Source organism: Cynocephalus volans, chromosome 3 (genome assembly GCF_027409185.1).
Source record: "Cynocephalus volans isolate mCynVol1 chromosome 3, mCynVol1.pri, whole genome shotgun sequence".
NCBI lineage: Eukaryota > Metazoa > Chordata > Mammalia > Dermoptera > Cynocephalidae > Cynocephalus > Cynocephalus volans.
Window position 1 is genome coordinate 9,543,876 of NC_084462.1, and position 24,608 is coordinate 9,568,483.

Genomic DNA, 24,608 nt, shown 5'->3' on the forward strand with positions numbered 1-24,608 from the left:
GCCCATTCCTTTCTACCCCCTCCCTCCAGTCCCTGGAATTTGCCAATCTGCTTTCCATCTCTATGGATTTATCTATTTTGGCCTTTAGGACAAGATTAGGACTTTGGACTCTTTTTCTAATATGAAGGAAAGCCATTGACATGTTAGTTATAACATTTTTTTTGGGGGGGGGGGCTGGCCAGTACAGGGATCAAACCCCGGACCTTGGTGTTATCAGCACCACACTCTAACCAACTGAGCTAAGCAGCCAGCCCTATAATTATCATCATATACCAAGAAAAAGGAATAGCATGCCCAGCTGCCTGAGAGAACTAGCCTCATTTCAAGAAACAAAAGGAGATTTATCGGACAGCAACTTAAGATGGAGTCAGGGTGAGAGTTAGGTTTGGGAATAACCAGAGAAGAGCACAGAGAGCCAAAGTGGAAACATGGGAGCATTTTGCAGAGAGGATGGAACAGAGATCTCTGAGAACTGAGAATATTAGAGATCAATCTGGAACCCATATTAGAGAGAGGTGAAGAGAGTGACCATGATGGGGGTCCAGTCATGGTATCGTAAGATCCACAATGTGCAAGTTATCAGGGAGGAGACTGAGGCCTCCACTAGATTCCTTCCTTTCCAAATGGATGGAGTCCTCGGACAGAGGACTGACTCAACAACTCCTGGATGGAGCACCAAGAAGAGGCCCCATGACGCTCTTTTCCACAGCTGTAGGCTCTACCCTCTGGTTCTCATGCTCCACACATTCCACGCACATTCTTTAACTCACCTCCCCACTGCCATGATCTACCTCTTGGATACAACCATGCCTGGGGTTCTAGTGGTGGCATGCATGGTTATGACCATCTAGTCGACCCCTATCCTGATGGCCATGTGATTTTGGGGTCTGCGGGAGGGGTGGGAGTGGCCTTTGCACAGGTCTGACCCTGTGCGTCGGGGGGGTTTTCCGGCTGTGCCAATCCTCTGCCAGAAGCCCCGCCAGGAGTATTAGAATCACGATGCCAATGCATATCCGGACCAGATTGCCCTTGGTGTAATACTGGCGGGCAAGACCTGGAAGAATAAAGAGAGACAGGAGCAAGTGATAAATGCCCATCTCTAGGACCCACTTCAAGCCACATCCTGGGTTTCTTTCTCATAGCCATATTCCTGATCTGAGATCCTATTATGTCCTACTAGCTGGGATGCCAATCTCCTTCCTAGAAAGGATCAAGGGTTAGATAAGCCCAGTTCTCTAAATAGCACCTCTCCCATACGTCCCCTCACAGGCCTCTGATACAACCGCTGACACAGACACTACCTGGTTACCTAATTGTGGAAGAGAAGACATTTATAAAGGTGGTGGGGAGAGACGGAATTTTTCTTTCTTTGACCCTTTGGAAAATCTCAACCTTCCCACCTGATTTTATCAATCTATTCTGAACTCCATGTGCTGATATTCTGCCCTCCTCCCCTTAATATTTCATACAGTGGAACCCAAGATCACAGAGATGTAGCTTCTGTTCAGGGAAAGGTATCAGCTCTGGGCGAAGAGACAGGAATGAGAAGCAAGTGGGTCTGGAGAGAACAACTTACCAACTGGAGGGCCTGACCTCTTTGGAAAGATGTTGATATTCCTAGAAGTCTCTAGGAATCAAAAAAGGCTGTGTGAATAAATGGAACTATCCTCCCTACCCCATCCCAGTCCCTACTCTGAACACCCACACTTGGGAGGCAGAATTCCACGGCACTTAAAAAGAGCATGAACTGTGGAGTCAGGCTGTCCAGATTCAAACCCCAAGTCGTCTGGCAAGTGACTCAACATCTATGAGCCAATTTTCCCAACTGTTCAATAAAAGTAATGCTATCACTTACAGGTTGATATGAAAAAATGATAGTAGTACTATAAAACACAGTGCTTGGCATATTATAAGCACATACATTCTAGCTCTCTTATTATTTCACAAGTATTTCCTGAGACTTGCCAGGTACTCTCAGCCATATGCTGGGATATGGGGATCCAAAGATTAATCAGATATAGTCCATGTGAGGTTCCCAGACTATTGGAGGAGACCAAGAAGTAAAGTGATAATTTTAATAGACTGTGAAAATTGCTATAATAGGTAGCCCATGGGACACTGAGAAAAGACAGAGGAAACTACCATTCCAGCCTGGAGAGTCAAAAAAGACTTTTTTAAGCCATTGGGAAATGGAATTGAAGGCATGGGTAAATGGCAGAGCAAGTGGCTTGGGTGCAGAGTCAGGAAGGATATGAAACATCCAGAAGAGTATGGATGAGATTAGCGTGAGGAATGCAAACAAGAGTGGAAGGATCGATAGTGGCTGAATATCTGTGCTCACTGAACAGCAAGCTGAGGAATCCGGGCTGCATCCCAAGGGTGACTAGAAGGGTATTGAGCTGAGGATGGGGAGAAATTCCAGCATAGTGTTAGAACCTTCTGGAATCAGGAGTCTAAAGAAAGCCAGAGTATGGTTATTAGAGGTGGGAAAGGAGGGAGAGAGGTGTTAGCAAGAAAGAGCAAGAAATTAGTTAAGGGTCACAAAGATGGATTACATTTTGTAAACATGAGTATACTCATTATTCTGATTTGATCACATAGTGCACACAGCTATTGATATTCAATTCTGTACCCCACAAATATATATAATCAATTATCTTTCAATAAAAAAATTGTCAAAAAAGAAAAGAAAAGAAAGCCAGTGGTGTGAGTCCCAGTGGAGATATCTAATCTAGTCTCAGAGGATCTGTTAAGGTGTTCTGTCTGGAGACATTCCAGAGAAAGCAAGGGGAAAGGAGATTGCAGTGCGAAGGAAGCGTATTTTCAGGGGCCTGGAGGAGTAAGATGTATTGTATCCAGGCACCTATGGTTTGAGGGGCTGAAGCACAGGCTGTACATGAAAACAATGGGAAACAAGGTTAAATACTTGGATCAGAGCCGACTCGACAGAGCTTGACTTTACCCCGAGAGCAGTGCGCAGGGATGGGCGATGGTCTTCCCATCACAGCCTTGGCTCCGCCATCTTTGAAACAGCTACATCACCCAAAATGCTCCTCTGTCCCCAACCTCAGAGCCTACCTCCACCCTATCCTCTGTCCTCAAACCAAGGACTTTCTTGGGAAGAGTCAGATGTTTTAGTGAAACAGATTAAAAGCCTATAGGCTTAGATGATGGAAGAGAGAGCCCTATCTTCACAGCCCTTTCTGCTGAGCTTTAAGTGCCTGGTTACTTACCAGTTGTGGAGGCTTTGTTCGTGGGTGAGATGGTCAGTTTCCTGGAGGTTTCTGGGAATTCAAAGCAGGAAAGTTATAAGGAAGTGAAATAATATCAGGTTTTCCCAATGGGTCCCTACTTTCCATATCCCTTCAGGGCTCCCTGACACCCCTTTCTCTGACAGACACTGCACAGACGAATTCAAAAGGCCCTAAGACTTATCTTCCATCTCTCAGTGGATTAATAAGAAGTGGATCCATTCATCAGTTAATGGACATTTGGGTTGTTTCTACTTTTTTGGCTATTTTTTTTTTTTTTTTTTTTTTAAAGATGACCGGTAAGGGGATCTTAACCCTTGACTTGGTGTTGTCAGCACCACGCTCAGCCAGTGAGCGAACCGGCCACCCGTATATGGGATCCGAACCCAGGGCCTTGGTGTTATCAGCACCGCACTCTCCCGAGTGAGCCACGGGCCGGCCCCTTTTTTGGCTATTGTGAATAATGCTGCTATGAATAGTCATGTACAATTTTTTCTGCAGACATAAGTTTTCTATTTTCTTGGGTGCATACCCAAGAGTGGAATCACACAACTTTTTGAGGAACTGCCAGACTGTTTTTCAAAGAAGCTGTACCATTTTACGTCCCCACCAATAATTTATGAAGGTTCCAATTTTTCCAAATCTTCACCAATCCTTGTTGTTGTCTGTTTTGTTTTCTTTTGTTTTTTAATAATTATAGCCATTATAATGGGCATGATGAATTTTATGATATGTGAATTATATTTCAATGTAAAAAATAAGAAATGGGTCAGCCGGTCTTTGGGGGTTCAACAGAAGAACAAGTTGATGTCAGCCTCTGAGCACAGGAGGCCCCACTTCCTACTAAGATCATTTTCTTAACCAGGGACCTCCCCTTGTTTTTTCAAAGGGACATCCCTTATCCCCACTAAAATATTTCCTGAAACCCCCTCAGCCTATAAATATGTAGCTCTTGCTGAGTGTAGGGACCATCTCTGGAGGTCTTTTTATGTTGGAACCAGCTCAGCAAAACCTAGCTTGTGCTCAACTACCTGTGGTATGAGAGCTTGGGTATTATTTGTTCTCAGTTACTTCTCTTCCTGTGAGATTCATTAATAAACTTTGTTTTAATTTCAATTTAAACACAGCATGTGATACATGCATACCACACTTCTCAGCCACCAGAAAGAACACGCTACTGACACACGCAACACCTTGAATGGGCCTCAAGGGCATGACACTGAATGAAAAAAAAAAAAAAAAAGTCAATCTCAAAAGGTTACATACTGGATGATTCCATTTATACAATATTCTGGAAATGCAAAATTACAAAGAAAGAGGACAAATTAGTAGATGCCAGGAGTTAGGGATAGTAGAGGAAGGAGAAGGGGACGGATATGAATATAAAGAATTTAGCTCAAGGAAGATCTCTGTGGGGGAAGGAACAGTTATATATTGTGAATGCGGTGATGGTTATGGGAATGTACACATGTGACCAATTGACACAGAACTGTACACATATTTATGCCAATATCAAATTCCTGGTTTTTATGTTGTACTCTAATTATTTAAGGTGTAACCATTGGGGGAAAATGGGTAAAGGGGACATGGGATTAATCTGTTTTATTTTTGCAAAGTTCCTATGACTCTATAATTATTTCAAAATATAAAGTTTAAAAAATGCAGTCTGGCCAGTTAGCTCAGTTGGCTAGAGTGTGGTGTCATAATACCAAGGTAAAGGGTTCAAATCGCCGTACTGGCCAGCCACCAAAAAAAAAAAAAAAAAGGCTGATCAGAAACACACACAGTGTATTGACCTTTTTTATGCATGTCCTGCATCATTTGGCGTTAACAGCTCCATACTTCCCTCATCTTCATTTATCTCATTATTTACCAACTTTGGCTCTTCTCAACATGTTTCTTGTTCCTTAGTCCTCAGGTCTATCCCTGAGACACAGGAAATATTAGAGATGCCACAGCCTAGCACGTTATTTCTTCAAGCACAGGCTGTATTCCAGTACACCTGAGATGAATCTGATGAGATGCTTTTGAAAATGGGAGAATACTGTGCCTTACACAAAATTTAGCACAGTGGTTCTCAACGTGATCAGGAGCAGAAACATCACCTGGGAACTTCTTAGAAATGAAAATCACTGAATCTCGCCTCCCCCCACCCCCAGACCTATTAAATCAGAAACTCTGGGAGTTCAGAAGTCTGTCCTTTAAGAAGCCCTCCAGGTGGTTCTTATGCCCACGGAAGTTTGAGAACCACTCACTGGTGGAATCAGAGGCTTAGACACAGTGTCTAGGAATCTATTTAACAAGCCACTCATATTATTGTTCTGCATATTAGACATTATAAAGCATCCACCCAGTGCAGGATAGAAGTGGGGTTGTGGGGCAGCATATCAATATCTATTTACTTATGATATCTACCCTCTTTACAGGCAGAAATAAAGGATTTTTAAAACAAAGCAAATTTGTGAGACAAGTGAATTAAATCAAGAAATCTAGGCAGCGAGGAGAAAGAGTAAGAGGGATCCATGTGCCTCATATCCCAGACACCAGCATGAATCTTCCAGCACTTACCTGTTGCAGAGGAAGTTGTCTCTGTGGGTAGCTGGCTGGGGATAGCAGAGGTTCCTGAGAAATCTGAAAAGAAGAGAAATCTGTGCTTTCTTCACTGTGGGTCCTGAGCAAATGATGAAACATTTCTACAACCCAGTTCCCTCAGCTGGAAAATGAGTATAAAGAAGCTTACATACTGGACTGTTGTGCGTGTTAAATAGCATATGAAAAGCACACCTGGCACATTCCGGGGTTAATCAATAATAACACACTCTGTACCTACCTTCCCTCCCTTTTGAACCTCAGTTCTGTTCCTTCTTCTGAATTCCTATGTGATGGATCTTGGACATGACTGGAGCCATTTTACACACAATAAGCACAAAATAGCTGCCAGCCTTTTCCTTAGGAGAAACCTCATGGTTTCTGAGAAATAGAAACTCCTCTACTTCCACATGGGTGCAACCTTCCACCTGACTGCATCCGCCAGCCTTATCTTCCACACCAGCACCAGCCCATCTCTGACTACATCAGCCTTCCCTTCAGCCTATATAAGCTCTCCCACCCCCAGGCCTGGTACCACCCTCCATTTTGAGCTCAGCCCAGCAGATTTTCTTCCTTTAATAAAGCTTGATCAGTACCCAGCTTTTCTGCTCACTTTCTTTCATTATGGTGCTGAAACCTGGGAAGGGTCCTGGCCTGGACCCTCGGATGATCCCCTCTCTTGGGTTGATGGGCCCTCCTGGCCGCCCTTCCCGGACCTGCCAAACTGGGTGTCTCCAGGACTCTCTCCTTTTGCCATTTCAGACCAACGCATCCAACAGCGGCCTCAATTCAGGGTGTGTCAGTGGGTCTGTCCTACTTCTATGGGTTCCCCCGACTACTCTCTATGACTACTGTCTACTTGCTATGAAGCCCAGGCACCTGGCCAAGGGAACCCCTCTCAGTCGCCCCAGGTATTGGAGGATGCTCCTCTAGCTGGTCAGTGGCTCCTCTCGCTACTGCGATTGCAAAAGAAGGTGTACACAACAAGCACGCACCTTGTTGTCACTCTTCTTTAACTAGGACTGCCTGTTTCCTTTCTCACCCTTCAATGGGATCCTCACAATCCAAACCTCCATGCTCTACGCCTCCAGGCCGTCTCCTGGCCAACCTCTTGGCCTTCAGGGAGACATTAAAGCCCGAATGCTTCATTTTCTACTACAATCAGGTTTGGCCTAAATACAAACTAGACAATGGATCCCAGCAGCCAGAAGATGGCACTCTCAATTTGGATACTCTCAGAGACCTAGACAACTTTTGGTCAAGCCACCTGGAAACTGCTTCAAATGCAGTCAACCAGACCACTGGGTATGGGCCTCTCCTGACCCCAGGCCCTCTCTGGGCCCTGTCCTCACTGCAAACAGCCAGGTCAGTGGGAGATTGACTGTTTCACTTGTCAGGGAGGGAGTGGCCCAGTCCCCAACCCACAGCCTTTGGCTTCATGGCCATCCTTACCGGAACTTCTTGGATTTGCCCAGGAGTGAGCCCAGGGTAACTCTCTTCACAGCGGGTAAGCTGATCTCTTTTGTCATCAATACAGGGGCCACTTACTCTACCCTTCCTGATTATGCAGGACCAACAACCCCATCCTCTATCACAATAGTAGGGGTTATGGGATCATAATACCACCCACAGATCACTCAACCCCTTTCCTACACCCTATATCACACCCAATTCACACACAAATTTTTAATAATGCCTCAATGCCCAGTTCCCTTACTGGGATGGGACATTCTTTTCAAATTCAAAGCTACTCTTTCCCTAAACACTTTTAACTCCAACTATAATACTCCTGTTACAGGCTGCCCCAGACCTGGCCCCTGAGGCTTCCACCTTCCCCTTCCCCTCGGACAAGGTTAATCCCGTAGTATGGGACACTTCTTCTCTCTCCATTGCTATGCACCATTCCCCTATCCTTGTTAAGTTGCAGAACCCCTCTTTGTTCCCTAATGTCCCACAATACCCCATTGCTAACAAACACGTAATAGGCATAAAACCCATCATACACAAACTCCTTTCTTCTCATCTCTTATGGCCTACCCACTCACCTTTTAATACACCCATCCTTATAAGGCCTAATGGATCATACCATTTAGTTCAAGACCTCAGGGCTATTAATGCAGCCATTTTACCCATAACCCCAAACCTTTCTAACCAATATACTCTTCTACCCACAATCCCAACAGCAACTCATTTCTTCTCTGTAATTGACCTCAAAGATGCCTTTTTCCTATCCCTTTACACCCATCCTATCCAAACCTGTTCACCTTCACTTGAATCAATCCTGATACATGTCATTCTCAACAACTCACCTGGACAGTACTACCTCAGGGGTTTGGAGATAGCCCCCACTTCTTTGGCCAGACCTTAGCTCAAGACTTATCTGAACTTCCTCCAACCTCTAGCACTTTAATACAATATGTGGATGACCTCCTTTGTAGCCCCTCCTATGAGGATTCGCAGGCCCACACTGTTGCTCTCCTCAATTTCCTGGCCTCCAGGGGTTATCAAGTGTCCCCCAGCAAGGCCCAAATTTCTTCTCCTTCTGTCACCTATTTGGGAGCCCACTTCACCCCAACACCAGAGAAATAATGGTGGATCACAAGAGTCTAATTTCCGAACTCCCTACTCCTACCACAGAGGGTGAAATCCTTTCTTTCTTGGGGCTTGCAGGGTATCTGCGCCTACGGATTCCTAACTTTGGCGTGCTAGCAAAATCACTTTATGAGGCAGCCAGAGGGGATCCTGCTGTTCTCTTAGATCCCACAAAGCTCATTCGTTCTCCCTTCCAGTGATTAAAAACTGCTTTTCTCACAGCCCCAGCTCTTTCTCTCCAAATTTATATTATCCTTTGTTTTATACATCACCAAGACCCAAGGACTGGCAGTTGGGTCTTGGGACAAGAGGCAGGAGATGTTTTCTCCCCAGTTGCATACCTCTCTAAACAACTAGACACCACAGCCCAAGGATAGGCCCGTTTATGGACCTTGGCAGCAGCCACCCTTTTAGCACAAGAAAGCTCTAAACTAACTTTTGGACAACAGTCATCTGTTCCTCCCCTCATCTTCAAGACCTTCTCAGCCATAAGACCAAGTCAATTCTCTCCCCTTCCCACCTACTACTTATTCACCTTACTTTCATTGAGAATTCCCAGTTTTCCTTCAAACCTTGCCCTCCCCTAAATCCAGCCACTCTCATCCCAAAACACTCATGACCCTTAGAACATCATTGCATGGAGGCTTTAGACCTCTTTCTCAATCTCTTTCCACACATCTCCCCGCACCCTATCAAGCGGCCTAACCTACACCAGCCTCAGTCATCAGGCAAAGTAGAAAAAGCCAATCACCTCATAAAAACACCTCACCAAGCTGTCCGTGGAGCTTCACCTCCCTTGGACCCAACTTCTCCCTTTAGTACTCATTTGCCTACAAGCTGCCTCCCACAAACCCACAGGCCTCAGCCCCTCTGAGCTTATGTATGGTAGACCCTTCACTCTTACACCTCTCCCTTCCAGCTCATCACCTTAGGCCAGTATCTCCCTACTCTTTCACTCATTAGGAATCTTCTTAGGGAACAGGCCAACCTTCTATTACCTCATCCCTTCCCCACCACCGCCTCAGACTTTAAACTGAGCCCGGGACAGCAAGTGTATATTAAAACCCGAATCCCAAAGCCCCTCTCACCATATTGGGAAGGGCCTTATACAGTACTTCTCACCACCCCCACAGCAGTAAAGGTACTAGGAAAGGCCCCTTGGTATCACTTATCCTTGGTAAAACTAGCACCTGAGACTTTACCCAAAGAATCTGTTAACACCAAGCCAGAGGGGTCCCTCTGCTTAACCCTTAACCCAACATCTCCTTACACTTTGTCCACTTGAGGACCCACAAAATTGAAAATCTCCAGGACCTGCACTCTTCCCCCAATCCCAGAAGAAGGATGATCTTTCCCCCAGCGATTATCCTCTCACTCCTGTAGGCCCACTTCACGTCCTTCACACAGGAGCTGCTCCAAGACGGGTCCCGATGCACCGCCCCTGGTGTTGAAGACAGCCTTGAGTGGGTAACTGAATCAGCCTGGCAGGGCGCCCTCTGCAATTACACCCCTGACGAGGTTACCCTCTACTCATTTTACCTACTATGCCCCCTCTCAACCACTCAGCACTTGAACGCTTGCCTTTTCTCTTCTTCTTGCTTCTTTTCCTAACAGAGACATATGCCACACCCTGTTCACAATGTATAACCAAGGTGTTGGTGGGTGGAAGGACACTTTCCAACCTCCCAGGTCTGCCACCCAGAATCTTTGGGGGAACCCTACAGGACACATTCACATCTGTGACATACGTTCCCGCTATGACCAGACAACTGCCACATCATGTTCTTATGGGGGTAAAAACTACCAGATAGCTCTTTCCAAAGGGGATTCTGCTGGAATCCAGTGCCCCACCCCTGATAAAAACATTTCTGCTTCACCCAAACCACTCACCTAGGCTATAGCGATGGGCGAGGACTTCAGGACAAAGCATGTCGGACCCCTAACTATGATGGGACATATCTTTCTTCTTGGTCCCTGCCTCTTTTAGTGTTTCTCTAGTTTCTTACAGGAACGTATGCAGGCCTTCACCAATCAAAAAGTCACTGAATTCTTCATGGGAGGAGGATACAAGCCCCTCAGAATCAGCGACTCTTACCCGGAAGAATACAGCCTCCCCACATGAAACCAATACCCCGCCACCTAATTGTTTTACCCACCAACATAAATCTTATTTTTTCATATCTTCACCCATCTCCGGCAGGAAGTAGCTTCAGAAGAATGAGACCTTCACCCCTTTTCCCTTCTCCTTATACTTAAAAGGCAGGAATGATGGCTCTTGGACATGACCGGTGCCATTTTGCACACAATAAGCACAAAATAGCCTCCAGCCTTTCCCTTAAGAGAAATCTCGTGGTTTCTGAGAAATAGAAACTCCTCTACTTCCACATGGGTGCAACCTTCCACCTGATTGCATCCACCAGCCTTATCTTCCACTCCAGCACCAAACCCCTCCCTGACTACATCAGCCTTCCCTTCAGCCTATATAAGCTCTCCCACCCCCAGGCCTGATGCTGCTCTCCATTTTGAGTGCAGCCCGGCAGATTTTCTTCCTTTAATAAAGCTTGATCAGTACCTGGTGTTTCGGCTCATTTTCTTTCACTCTTTCACTCTGACCAACACCCTCACTTTGTCCCTGAGAGCAAAACTGTCTCTTGTCTCCAGGGAAGTAAATGTAGAGACAGGAACCATGAGACAGTTTGGGGAAAGGGCAGTCATCACAATGTGGGGGGAGAGAGGGTATCTAAGAAACAAAGCACGGTCCATTTCCATTTCCTGACCCTCCAGCCACACTACACCAATCTGCCAATCTCCATCCTACCACAGGGCATTTTCTCATACCATTCCATCCACCTGCAGCCTATCCCACCTACTCCACCTATCTCATTAACTCTTACTCTGCCCTAAGATCTAGATCAAACGCTGCTTCCTCGGAAAAGCCTTCCTGGACTGCCTCTCCTCCTAGGTTCTAACAGCACTGTGTACTTCCAATCCATAGTGTTGATCACAGGAACAGTTATACAGATGTTGGATGCAACTTTGGCTAAATACTGTTTGCTTTACTAATAAGCGTGTGGCTGTGTGTGTGCACACACAGAGATGTGTGTGTGTAAGGAAAAAGATATCATATATTAAGAGGAAGCTTCAATCAGCTTTCAACAGAGCACCAGCCACAGCAAAGGCCTCTTTAAATATGTTCAATCTATAAATGAATAGGAACCAAAAAAAAAAAAAGGCAAATCTATAGAGACAGAAGAAAGATTAGTGGTTGCCTGGAGTTAGAAGTGGGAATGCTGAGTAACTGCAAATGAGAATGAGGGATCTTTTCAGGGTGATGGAAGTGTTCTAAAACTGAATCATGATGATGGTTGCTCAACTCTGTGCATTTATGAAAAGTCATTGGGTGAATTTTATGGTATGTAAGTTATACCTCTATAAAGCTGTTAAAAAAAAAAATAAGGGTGCCTGAGTAGAATAATTCATACATTTATCAAGCATTTGTTAAGCACCTACTATGTGTCAGGAACTGTTATTGGTGCTGGGCATACAGCAAAAAAGAAGTCAGACCAAAATGTCTAACTTTCTGCTGTTCACATTCTAGAGGGAGTGGAAGAAGACAGATGACAAACATCATAAATCAGTACAAGGTATGCATAACAGATGGTGGAGATGCTGTGCAGAAAAATTAGTAAAGAAGGTGACTAGAGTGCATGGCAGTGGTGAGAAGGTGACTTTCGATCCAAGATCTGAAGGAGGTAATTGAATGAACAATGAGGACCTGGAGGGAAGCATCCCCGTAAGTGCCGAGTCCCCGAGGAAGTAGTGAGCCTGTGTGGTGGTGCAGAGCAAGACGCCCAGTGCATCTCCAGCAGGGCGAACAAGGCGGAGTGAGGTGACATAAGCCATCAGAAACTTGGGGGCTTTGGAGAGGAGTAAGATGAGAGCTGCTGGCTGACTTTGAGCCAAACCACAAAATCACCTAATTTAAAAACTTTTTTATTTATCTCTTTTTTACATTATATCTCAACCAATTATAGCTGTATATATTTATGGAGTACAGAGTGGTGTTATAGTTTTTTTAATATAATGTGTGCTGATTAAATTAGATTAAAAGCATTCTTCTTGCTGTCGATTTGAGAATAGTCTAAAGGAGGTAAAAGTGGCAGCAAGAAGACCAGTTTGGAGGCTGCTGGAATAATCCAGTTACAGACTATGGAGGCTGGAGCAAAGGAGATGCTGAGAAGCTGTCAGATCATGGGTAGGTTTTGAATCTGTGATAGAGAGTGGGATGGGAAAGATCAAGATTCAAAAACAAAACAAAGAAAAAACCTCTGAGTATTACAGTAGAAAAGCACGTGTCCACCTATGGCTGAACAGTTAAAGAAAATACAATGGAATGCTGTACAGCCTTAAAAAAGGAAAGAAAGAAAGAAAGAAATTCTCTCATTTGCAACAATATGTATAAATCTGGAGGACATTATGTTAAGTGAAATAAGCCAGACAGAAAAACAAATACCACATGATCTCACTTATACCTGGAATCTAAAAAAGTTGATCTCATAGAAACAGAGAGTAGAGAGTGGTTACCAGCGACTGGGGTGGGAGGAAGAATGGGCAGACGTTGATCAAAGGACACAGAACTTCAGTCCGACTGGAGGAATAAGTTTCAGTGATCTGTTGCACCGCATGGTGGCCACAGTTAATAATGCATTGTATTTTTCAAAATTGCTCAAAGAATAGATTTTTAACCTCCTCACCACAAAAAAATGATATTGGTGGGGTGATGGATATGTTAATTAGATTGACTGAATCCTTCCACAGTGTATACATTGATCAAAACATCACTTTGTACCCCATAAATATACACAATTATTATATGTCAATTAAAAATAAATTTTAAAAATGAAAAAAATGAAAAGTATGTACTGCCCTCTTTTCTTTTAATTTTTATTTTTAATTGTAGTTACAACACATAACATTAAATGTACCACCTTAACCATTTTTTACTTCCTCAATAATGTTTATTTTATTTGCTCCTATTATATCAGCAATCAAAAGTGAAAAGTCTGAAAATACCAAAAAATAGAATCAAAAGTAATGACCCTTCATTCCATGTACCCAAAGCAATTGTTACAATTTGATGTATTTATTTTTAACAGTATAGATAATAAATTTTTATTCAGATAGTGTTACTTTCCTAGAGTTACATAGAAAAAAAATGTTAAAGGATACAAATCCAATTATTAACCATGGGTTGTGAGACTGGAGAACAGAGACTTTCACATTTTACTTTCCACACTTCTATATTATTAAGTTTTTATAGATAAATTTTATAAATAATATAGAGTAATGCTTTCTTACAGAAGCATTACTTCTGTAAGAAAAAAAAATTGTGAATAAATCAGGTTTTTTCTAACAAAATTCAATGATGTATTTTGTTTGATTTAATACAACATTTTTAAGTATACGATTCAGTAGTGTTAAGTATATTTACATGATTACGCAACAGAACTCCAGAAATTACTCATCCTGTGAAACTGAAACTCTGTGCCCATTAAATGCTAATTCCCTCACTCCACTTCCCCCAACCCTTGGCAACCACCATTTCCCTGTCTGTTTCTATGATTTAGACTACATTAGATACCTCATATTAGTGGAATCATAAAGCAGTTGTGCTTTTGTGACTAGCTTATTTCATTTAGCATAACGTCCTCAAGGTACATCCATGTTGTAGCATGTGTCAGAATTTCCTTCCTGTTTAAAGCTGCCCAACATTCCATTGAACGTATGTGCCACATTTTCTTTATGAGGTATGCTGTCCTCTTTTGAAAGTAACCCCCTTTAAGAATATGACTATGATTAGCAATAGTATACCATATATATCAAAATTGCTAAAAGATTAGATTATAAATGTTCTCACTACAAAGAAATGATAAGTATGTAAGGGGATGGATGTCTTAATTAGCTTGATAAAATCGTTTCACCGTGTATACATATATCGAAACATCATGTTGTACCCCATAAGCATACAATTACTACTTTTCAATTTAAAATAAAAATTTAAAAAGAATGGAAGATTGATACGTGCTACAATATGAATGAACCTCAAAAACATTATCCTGTTTGAAAGAAACCAGTCATGAAAGACTACATGGTGTATGACTTCATTTATATAAAATGTACAGAAAAGGCAAATTTCTTCAAAGAGAAAGTGAATCTGTGGTTGCCTGGAGCTGGACCGCAAATGCGCACAAGATCTTTTCAGGGTGATGGGAAGATGCTAAAATTGGATTGTGATGATTGTACAACTCCATAAGCTTCCTAAAGTTTACAAATTAGACACTCAAAAATGGGTGAACTTTAAGGTATATAAATTATACCTCAATAAAGCTGTTTTTTTTAAAGAAAAAAAGAAAAGAATGCCCTGTTCTTGCCAGCCACAAAAATTAAAAAATAAATTAAAAAAATGAAAAGAATGGAAGACAACTTTTAGCCAGTAATGACCCCAATAGCTACCTTTGAATGAAAATAAGTCTGAAACAAGAACATTTTCATTTTACCCTGTACTAACTTTTTTAATCCACTACCAGGAAGAGAAAAATTCTCCCAGTGTTGGTAGAATCATTAGTCCTCGCAATAGTAAGACATTTTAAATAAGCTGATTAGCTTCAAATACTTGAGAAAGCACATGCTCCTAAAGCAACAGTGGGCATGAAACATCGGTACTGATGTTTAAATTGTACCCATTGATGTAAAAGATTTAGCAGCAAGCTTTTCAGATACATTGTACCAATTAAAAATAAGAAAATCTGAATGTATGATTGTAGTGTAAGGAAAGGCATTGTAAGTTTTTTTTCCTTACAATAGTGGCATTTTTCAGTAATTTCTGCAAGTTTCTTGTTGTCTGCTTGTTTATTTTTGAAACCCAGACCAGACAAGGATGTTATTTATGGTATTACAAATTTTTTTTCTTCATATATATATATCACTTCTGAGTACTAATCACCAAAACATCTCAATTTGTTGCTTTACATGGCAGAAGGGACTTTGCAGATGTCAAGCATCCTGAGATAAAGAAATTAGCCTGGATCACCCAGGTGGGCCCAGTGTGATTACAAGGACCCTTATAAATGGAAGAGGGAGGCAAAAGAGTTAGAGAACAGGAGATTTAAAGAAGGGTAACAGCTGGCCTCAAAGATGGAAGAAAGGGCCACAAGCCAAGGAATGCAGGTGGCCTCCAGAAGCTGGAAAAGTCACAGGAACGAATTCAACTCTGGAGCCTCCAGAAAGAATATAGCCCTGTTAACACCTTTGCTTAATCTCAATGAGAACCCCCTTTTGGACTTCTGACCTCCAGAACATTAAGATAATAAATCCGTGTTGTAAGCCAGTGAGTTTGTGGTAACTTGTTACAGCATCAAGAGGAAAACTAATACCTCCTTCAAAGCTGCTTGGAGCCTGGGGCTTCCCCTGCTCTTCCACTTTCCTCACTTCTACCTGTCCCTCCCCTTGGAACTGCCATCAGGGCCTATAAAGGCCAAGGAAGAAAGATCATGAATTCACCCACCTTACCTGTGACCACGAGCTGCAGGGGGTCGCTGGGAGCTGACCACAAGTAAGGGAATCTGCTAGAAAAGCTGTAGCACCGGTAGGTCCCGCTGTGAGCAGCAGTCACTGTGATGATGGAGAAACTGGCCCGGTACCACCTCTCGGGTCTCTTGTAGGGCTCAGGGTCCCCCTCTCTTTGTAGAGCAAATTGGTCAAAGCTGTATGGGGTCTGACACTGTAAGGTCACGTCCCCTCCTGGGGAAACGGCCGGGCTGGGATGAGCTGAGAGAGTGGGCTTGGTGAAAACTCCTGGGAGAAAAGAAAACTCTGGTGTTAAAGACGACGGCCAGCGTCTCGGCTGTGGAGAGTGGGTATGTCCCACCACTTCTTTCAGGGCTAAGGGACTTTCTGGCTGTATCCTTTCTGCAGAGCCCATGCCTCACGGAGAGGCAGGGTCACAAAGTGGTTAGCAGGGTATGGCTGTGGTCACATCACAGTGCCTGGGCTTAAATCTTGATTCTGCCAGTTAGTGGCCACGTGGCCCTGGAGACAAATCCCCCTCCGTATCTGTGCATCAGTGTCCTCTACTGTAAACTGGGAATCATCGAATGAGACAATGGACAAGGGTACCTCAAAAAGTTCAAGGAAAAATGGAATTAAAATATAATACAAATCTCGGGCCGGCCCGTGGCTCACTTGGGAGAGTGTGGTGCTGATAACACCAAGGCCACGGGTTCGGATCCGATATACGGATGGCCGGTTAGCTCACTGGCTGAGTGTGGTGCTGACAACACCAAGCCAAGGGTTAAGATCCCCTTACCGGTCATCTTTTAAAAAAAATACAATACAAATCTTTCCAAGAACTTTTTTTTTCCAGCCCTACATGGACAATCCATGAAATTTTCGAAGTACCCTCATATTAAGCACTTAGCAGAGTGTCTAACACATAGCAAGCATTCAACGTATGATCATAGTAACAAAATAGCTTAAGCTTATACTACATTGTAAGCTTGTAATATAGTATACAGTAGTTATATTTTAAACTTGTATTAAAGTACCAGCTTCCAGGTGCCTTCCAAATTCATTGAATCCTCACAAGGACCTATGAATTTATCACTATTAATGTCTCTATTTTAGAAACGAAACTAAGCACGTGATGTTAAATAATTTGTCCAACTATAGGTAGAAATACTACAGTGTATTCTTGAAATTTGCTAAGAGGATATATCCTAAATGTTCTCACTATACACACACAGAAAAGTAACTACATGAGGTGATGGTGTTAATTAGCTTGATTGTGGTGATTATTTCACAATGTATATGAATATCAAAATATCAACTTATAAACTGCCATGTACACAACTTTAATTTATCAGTTATACCTCAATAAAGCTGAAAACAATTTTTAAAAATTGTTTAAAAGTAATTTGTTCACAATCATAAGATAACAAGTGGCAGAATGAAATTTAAATTGTTAGTTTCATCTCTAAGGTTTCCACGCCTAAACATGAATCTACTACTATAATTTGAGATTCTTACGTTCATCGTAGCTCTACTTACAATAGCCAAGATATGGAACCAACCTAAGGGTCCATCAATGGATGACCCGATAAGGAAAATGTGGTATATATACACCATGGAATACTACTCTGCCATAAAAAAGAATGAAATTCTGCCATTTGCAGCAACATGGATGAATGGATGAGCTTGTAGAAAATTATGTTGTGTGAAATAAGCCAGGCACAGACGAAAAAATACCACGTCCTCACTCATAAGTGGGAGCTAAGAGAGAAAGAAGGAAGGAAAGAAAGACCACAGTGGAGTGTTGGACGTGCAGAGAGAGAGAGCAGACCTAGGGTTGTGGAGTGGGATAGAGGGAGGTCAGGGATTAATTGGGTGGGGGACACGGGGACTAATTGCAATTTGTAGTAATGGCCATGCTGATAGTATTGGTCTGGCCCTCACATCTCGGTCACAAGTGGTGACGGTCAGCTTTGTACCCCATGAATATGCATAACCAATAAAATTTTTAAAATAAAAATAAAAAATCTGTTCACGACCATAAAATAGTAACTGGCAGAGATGAAATTTAAAATCACAAGTTTTGTCTCTAAGGTTTCCACTCCTAAACATGAATCCACTACTGTAATTTGAGATCCTTATCATCGTTGAGGGTGTTGAAGCGTGCCTGGCACACCATAGTCACAGAAGTTGCCTGGTAGTTATGGCTCATTCATTCACTCAACAATTTTTTTTTTCATTAAGCAACTATTATGTGTCTGTCTCTGTTCTAACAAATAATAATCCTATCAAGAGGAAAAAATAGACAATAACTAAGATAAACAAATGAATGTCATTTTAAATTGGAGTGCAATTTTAACTAGGGGGGTGAGGGAAATAATTAATAACAAGATAGCATGTGAGTCAGACCCCAAAAGCAATAGTGAAGCAGGAAGGCTGGCATGTTCCAGGAGCAGAAGAGAGGCCAGCGATGCTACAGTGGAGTGAGGGAGGGAAGGGAAGGGAGACACCAGCTCAAGTGCCTGGCTGACTGCTGTACAGCCGCTCCGGAATAACGGGAGGCAAAATTTAATTTTTTCCAAATAACATAATTAAGTACTGAAAAGTTGAAAAGTAGGTTATTAAATTTTAAATTATTTTGTTCAAATATTTTACTTTTACCTCCCCCCCTTTAAAAAAAAAATACCCCAGAATTTATTATAATTTTACATTCCAGGCGTTCATGGAAGTAAACTCACCAATGATATTTCCAAAGTCTACTTTTGGAAAATAATTAACCATTTAAAAATGCATTGAAACACAAATAGAGTTTGTCCATTTTTCCTCCTGTCTCAGGCTCAGGGATGGCTTGGCACAGGCACTGCTAGATCTTGACTCAATTTCAAATTGTGATATTTTGTTCATCGTTGATGTTTTTGGAATTGATTTTGATTTTTTTTTTAATTTCATGAAAATGTTATTTGCATTGATTAATGAGTTTTGTGGTACTACCTCCCCTAAATTTAGCACTCAAGGCCAATGCCTCAGGTGCCTCACCTTAATTCTGGCCCTGTTGGATTTTTGGATTTAGTGTCCTTGACATCCCTCATTTTCACCCCCGTGGAGTCCAGAGCTGAGGACCACGCAGCCTTGAGGCTACAAGTCCAGCCTCACTCCACCCCTTCCCCTTGGGTTACCAGTAGCAACCAGCTCCAGCTGGTCACTGGGGGGAGACCAGCGGGACCCATTCTGATAGGAGCAGCGGTAGAGTCCGGCCAAGTCCCTTTTCATGGCCGGGATGAAGAGGACTGCATGATCCTCATACTTCTTGGATCTCAGTTTCTCCAGGCGGTACAAGTCCACGCCTGGAGGCCCCTGACACCGGATGGTCACCGGCTTCTCCAGGGGCACCAGGGAGCTGGGCAGAGCCTGAAGAGAGGGCTTGGGGAGTGGGCCTGGAAGAGAAGCAGAGCCCAGAGGTCAGTCTCCAACCAGACCCCTTCCTGGGTCCCTGACACCCCCTCCCGCCTCTGGCTGGCTGGACCCAGAGGAGGGTTCTGGGGACTCTGGGAGGACTCACCATCCTGCGCTTGGATCACCTGCCCTAGACACAGCCCTGAGGAAAGAAGAAAAGGACCAGATGCTCAGAACTCCATTTAATCGACACTTTCTGCCAGCTTGGCATGAGGACAGGACATTTGCATGCATTCACTTTCTTCGTCATCATTATTTTATTTTTTCTGAAGACACTCACATGCACATACTTTAAGTGAAAGAAGCCAGTCACAAAAGGCCACGCACGATGCCATTTATATGAAACGCTCAGAATGGCAAACCCATGGAGAAAGAAAGCAGATGACTGGTGGTCATGGCTGGGGAGAGGGCCTGGGGAGGGACTGCTTAGTGGGTATGGGGTTTCCTTTGGGGGTAATAAAAGTATCTCGGAAATAGATGGAGATAATGGTCGTACAACATTATTAATTACTAAATGTCATCAGTGGTAAATTTTATGTTATCTGTAGTTAATCACAATAAAAGTTGTTTAAAAGTTAAACAGGGATTCCTTCCCTGACCCTGTCCAGCTCCCGCCGTTGCCCCTCTCCCATGCACACACTTTTAACTATTTTTGCTGTTCCTTCTGACATTTTTATATCTACGTAATTCTAAAAAAAAAGAAAAAAAAGGCATGCACACCGCTCTCTGTTGACTCATTAATTTTAGACATTGCACGTTGACTTCCTTAGCAGAGGTGAGGATTCCAGTATCTGACATTGCCGTCCCCTCTTTTCCTCTCTTCAATCTCTCAATATACAATAATATCCAAGGGTACAAGCAATAACATACCATTATCGTATTGGCAAGTGTTGTATATACTGTTGCATGTCATATATTATTGCATTTTATCCTATATGCAATACCGTAGTCCTTCCTTATCCACCATTTCAGTTACATGCGGTGAACCTCGACAGGATTTTATCATCTCACATCATCACAACCAGAATGGTGAGTACAGTTCGATAAGACATTTTGAAAGAGAGAGTGATTCACATAACTTCTATTACAGCATATTGTTATAATTCTTATTATTAGTTATCGTTGGTCATCTCTTACTGTGCCTAATTTACAAATCAAACTTTATCACAGGTATGTATATACAGGAAAAAAACATAGTACAAGCGTACTTCAGAAAGTTCATGGAAAGATTCATATTATCTTTTAATTCTATTTTTCCACCAACTTTTTGAAGTAAGTGTGTATATATACAGGATGTGGTACTATCCGAGGTTTCTGGCATCCCCTGGGGGTCTTGGAACTTATCTTCTGAGGATAAGGGGGGACTACTATATAGACAATAAAACCCTACCCTAACGGGATACATTAGGCCCCCAAAAATTATCAAATAAAATATATGATTGGGTCATCAGAAAGTTAATACTATCCAGTTGTCTATATGATCACAAAAAGCACAGTAATAAAGGCAGTGAAAGCTACTCTCGACTCAACTGACTATAAATGAGAAAAACCCCAGTGACCACAAGAAGCCATCTCAACTCCAACCCTACTGCACAACTGGAAAGCGAATGACCCTCTGAGAAGGGGCTGTGTGCAAGGCGGGGTCTGTTGCATTATAAGTTAAGATGTCTCAGGGTGTGTTACTCACAGGTTTTCCACTATTTTACACTTTTTGGTGAAATCAATATTCAGTGATTTCATTAATATGACTGCAAATTCTATTCACACCTGAAGATTATCATGTTGTACCTATCTGTGTTTTCTGGTTGTTTTCCAAAGTGGTAATAAATGCCTGATTAATTTCCATCTTCAGGGTTTTATTGGAACCTATTACTAATCTTTCCACAATTTTTAATAGCTTCTCCATGTAATTTTACACAACATCTATGAAACTGCATAATCTGTAAATTTTGCTTTTTCCCTTGGAGGTTCTCCCCTCCCCTTTTTCCTTCCAACTGGACTAATTAATTGCTCTTTTTCTCTCAAACTAAGACTTTTTTGTTTTTCTCTTAAGTTGGTAAAATTATCTGTTCTAATCTTACTGGAGTTGCCATACTTAGCAAATAAAAATACAAGACTCACAGCTAAGTCTGAATTTCAGGTAAGCAACAAATCATTTTTTTTAGTATAAGTATATCTCATGAGATATATAGGATATACTTATGCTTAATAAAAGGACTTCTTTTTGTTTGTTTATCTAAAATTCAAATTTAACTGGACACACTATGTTTTATCTGGTAACCCTTATCCTTAACACATACACACACAAACACACACACACACAATAGAAAAAGAGACTACTATTGTTCCCTTTATAAGCAAGGAAACTGAACAGAGAGGCTAAGCAATTTCCTTTCACTCACACAGCTAGCAAGTGGCTGAGCCCAGATCGTCTCCGACTCCAGAACTTAGAGAGTGACACACTTGTCACCAGCCCACTCTGAGTCCCACCCCTTGTCCACCCCAGGCTCCCTTTGCACCCTGTACCCAAGCACCACCCACATCTCTGCCCACCATGGCCAACACAGCCCCACCTCAGTTCCTTCATAGGTTTCCATGGGACCCTCTAACATGGCTGGAAATATTACAGTCATGCTAAGCGCTGTCTGTGTATGGACTTTGAGTTGCCATAATTCTACTGATTAAGTACCATTATTCGTTCCATTTTATACATCGGGCTGTTGAGGCAGTATTTGCTCTGCAGTCCTACAGCAGGTAGGTGGTAGATTCAAACACTAGCAGCATAGTTCAGTGGTAAAGACCATGGACTTTCAAACTCATAGAAGCAGAGAGTAGAATGGTGGTTATCAGGGGCTGAAGGCTGGGGAGGGGAGTAGAATTGGAGGGATGTTGGTCAAAGAATACAAAATTTCAGAGACAGGAGGAATTAGTTCTGGAGATCTATTGTATAGCATGGCGACTACAGTTAATAACAATGTATTGTATACTTGAAATTATCAAAATTAGAAGAGAGGGTTTTAAATGTCTCACCACAAGCATCTGGGGGAAAGGAATAATGAGAAGTCATGGCTTAATGGGTATAGAGCATGTTTAGGATGATGAAAAAGTTTTGGAAATAGAGGTGGTGGTCATACAGCATCGAGAATGTAATTAATTCTGTGCAATTGTATGTTTTGAAGTGGTAATTCTTCAAACCACCCCCCCCCCCGACATCTGCAACCATCCCAGCAACAATCACTGAGCTGCCACCAGAAGTGTCCAGAGCTCCTGAGTCAGGGTGGGAGAGGGCCGAGGACCTCAGCCACAACCCCTGACATCTGCAACCAGCCCAGTGACGACCACTGAGCTGCCACCAGAAACACCCCAGGGTTCCCAAGCTGGGGCGGTGGGGGGGCCGAGGGCTTCAGCCGTGCCCCCTAACATCTGCATCTAGCCCAGCAACGACTGAGCCCCCTCTGGAAGCCTCCTGGTGTCCCCTGCCGGAATGAGGGGGTGCCACGGGCCTCAACAACGCTCCCCTCCTTCCTCCTCCAACCCTATTTCCCTCACTTTTCCCTTCTCCCCATCCCCCAACTGCTCTGCAACACATCTTAGAATGCAAAAAAATAATATTAATAAATAAATTTTTAAAATAAATAAAATAATTCTTATGTTATATACATTTTACCACAATAAAAATAAGAAAAGAAAGGAATGAATAAAAACAAAACAAAACAGATGTTCTCAGTGCAAAAAGAAAAAGATAAGTGAGGTAATGGATAGGTTAATTAGCTTGATTTAGCCATTCCACAATATACACATATATCAATACATCATGCTGTACACTAGGAATATGTATAATTTTGTCAATTAAAAAAATAAGTAGAAACAGCCAGTTCCCTCTTCCCAAAAAGAAAAAAGATAAAATTTTTAAAAAAAGGAACATGGACTTGTTGCCAAAATTCCTTAGTTTGTATTCAAGCCCAGGCTGTATGACCCTGAACATGTTACTTAACCCCTCTGGGTCTGTTTTCTCATCTATAAAATAAGGATAATTATAGGTCCTACCTCATCAGGCTGTTCAGGATTAAGTGAGTTAATGTCTGATAAAAAGGAAAAAAATATATCTAGCCCATAGTATGTGCTACCTAAGAGTGTGTTAAAGAATGAATGAAAAAATGAGTGAGAGTTTGCTTCTATTCACAGTCTGCCTTCTTAGCACCAATAACACAACAGGTTCCTTCCTGCTTAGTCTCTTGGAGCCTCTGTCCCTTTAGTGGTGAAGTTCTTCTGAAGAAACAAGGAAATAATGCATATGACGTGCCTCGCACAAAACTGATGAAGATCAGGCAAGACAAATCCCACCACCTATCCTTTGAGGGAAAAATCTCATTTGCTCCACTACTGTAGGGTATATTCACAAATTAAATCTATAACCTAGTCCTGATATCATCAAGTCCACATTTAAAAAAAAAAAAAAAAAAGCAACTATGGCAAAGAAGGAAAAAGTTGGGACCAACACTAGCAGACCTGTGTTTATTTCCTGGCCCAGGCATGACTAAACTGGAATAACTCAGACAAAACATACCATCTCCCTGGGCCCCAGTTTTCCCACAGAACAAATGAAGGGGCTCTTGTAGGTCCCCTCTTGCCTGAAATTCATTGCTGATGCAATTTTTTTTTTTTTTTTTTTAATGGCTGGTTGGTAAGGAGATCCAAACCCTTGACCTACTGATACAATTTTTAAAAGCATATTCTTTGGCAGAACAGTGTCTGTCTTTCAGCATTTCCCAGATCAACCCTCAGGACTCACCAAGACAGAAGAGGGCAGATAAGGATGGAGACATGGTTCCTCAGCCTTGTCCTGAGCTCTGTGGCCAAGGAGGGAAGTCGTGGGAGCCTGGAGCACAGACACAGGATGTGATGAGGATGAAGAACACTCTCCTCCCTTCCTCCATCAGCCCCAGCTTTTCCTAATTGAGACTCATCGAGCTGGTGCTGTCTCCTCAGGAGAATGACTTGCACACAAGCTCCAAGGAGTCTCACTTATCTGCCTTGGCCAGCCTGGTGAGGGACTATCTGTCTGCCTACTGGGGCATGGTCTGTGTTCCCACGCTCCCATAAAGCCCCAACAGTCACTAGGGAAATGTCAATCAAAACAACAGTGAGATATCTCTT

The 24,608-nt window shown here is 42.5% G+C and overlaps 1 protein-coding gene across 1 annotated transcript; it reads right to left on the minus strand.

Annotated features, from left to right (window-relative positions):
• Positions 1-818: 818 nt before the first annotated feature.
• Positions 819-24,277, minus strand: GP6 (glycoprotein VI platelet). The gene is made up of 8 exons (XM_063089917.1): positions 24,244-24,277; positions 19,558-19,593; positions 19,175-19,432; positions 16,002-16,286; positions 5,822-5,873; positions 3,234-3,295; positions 1,577-1,627; positions 819-1,054 (listed from the first exon to the last, which is right to left on the minus strand). The coding sequence occupies exons 1-8, from the start codon at positions 24,275-24,277 to the stop codon at positions 819-821; spliced, it is 1,014 nt and encodes a 337-aa protein (XP_062945987.1).
• Positions 24,278-24,608: the final 331 nt, after the last annotated feature.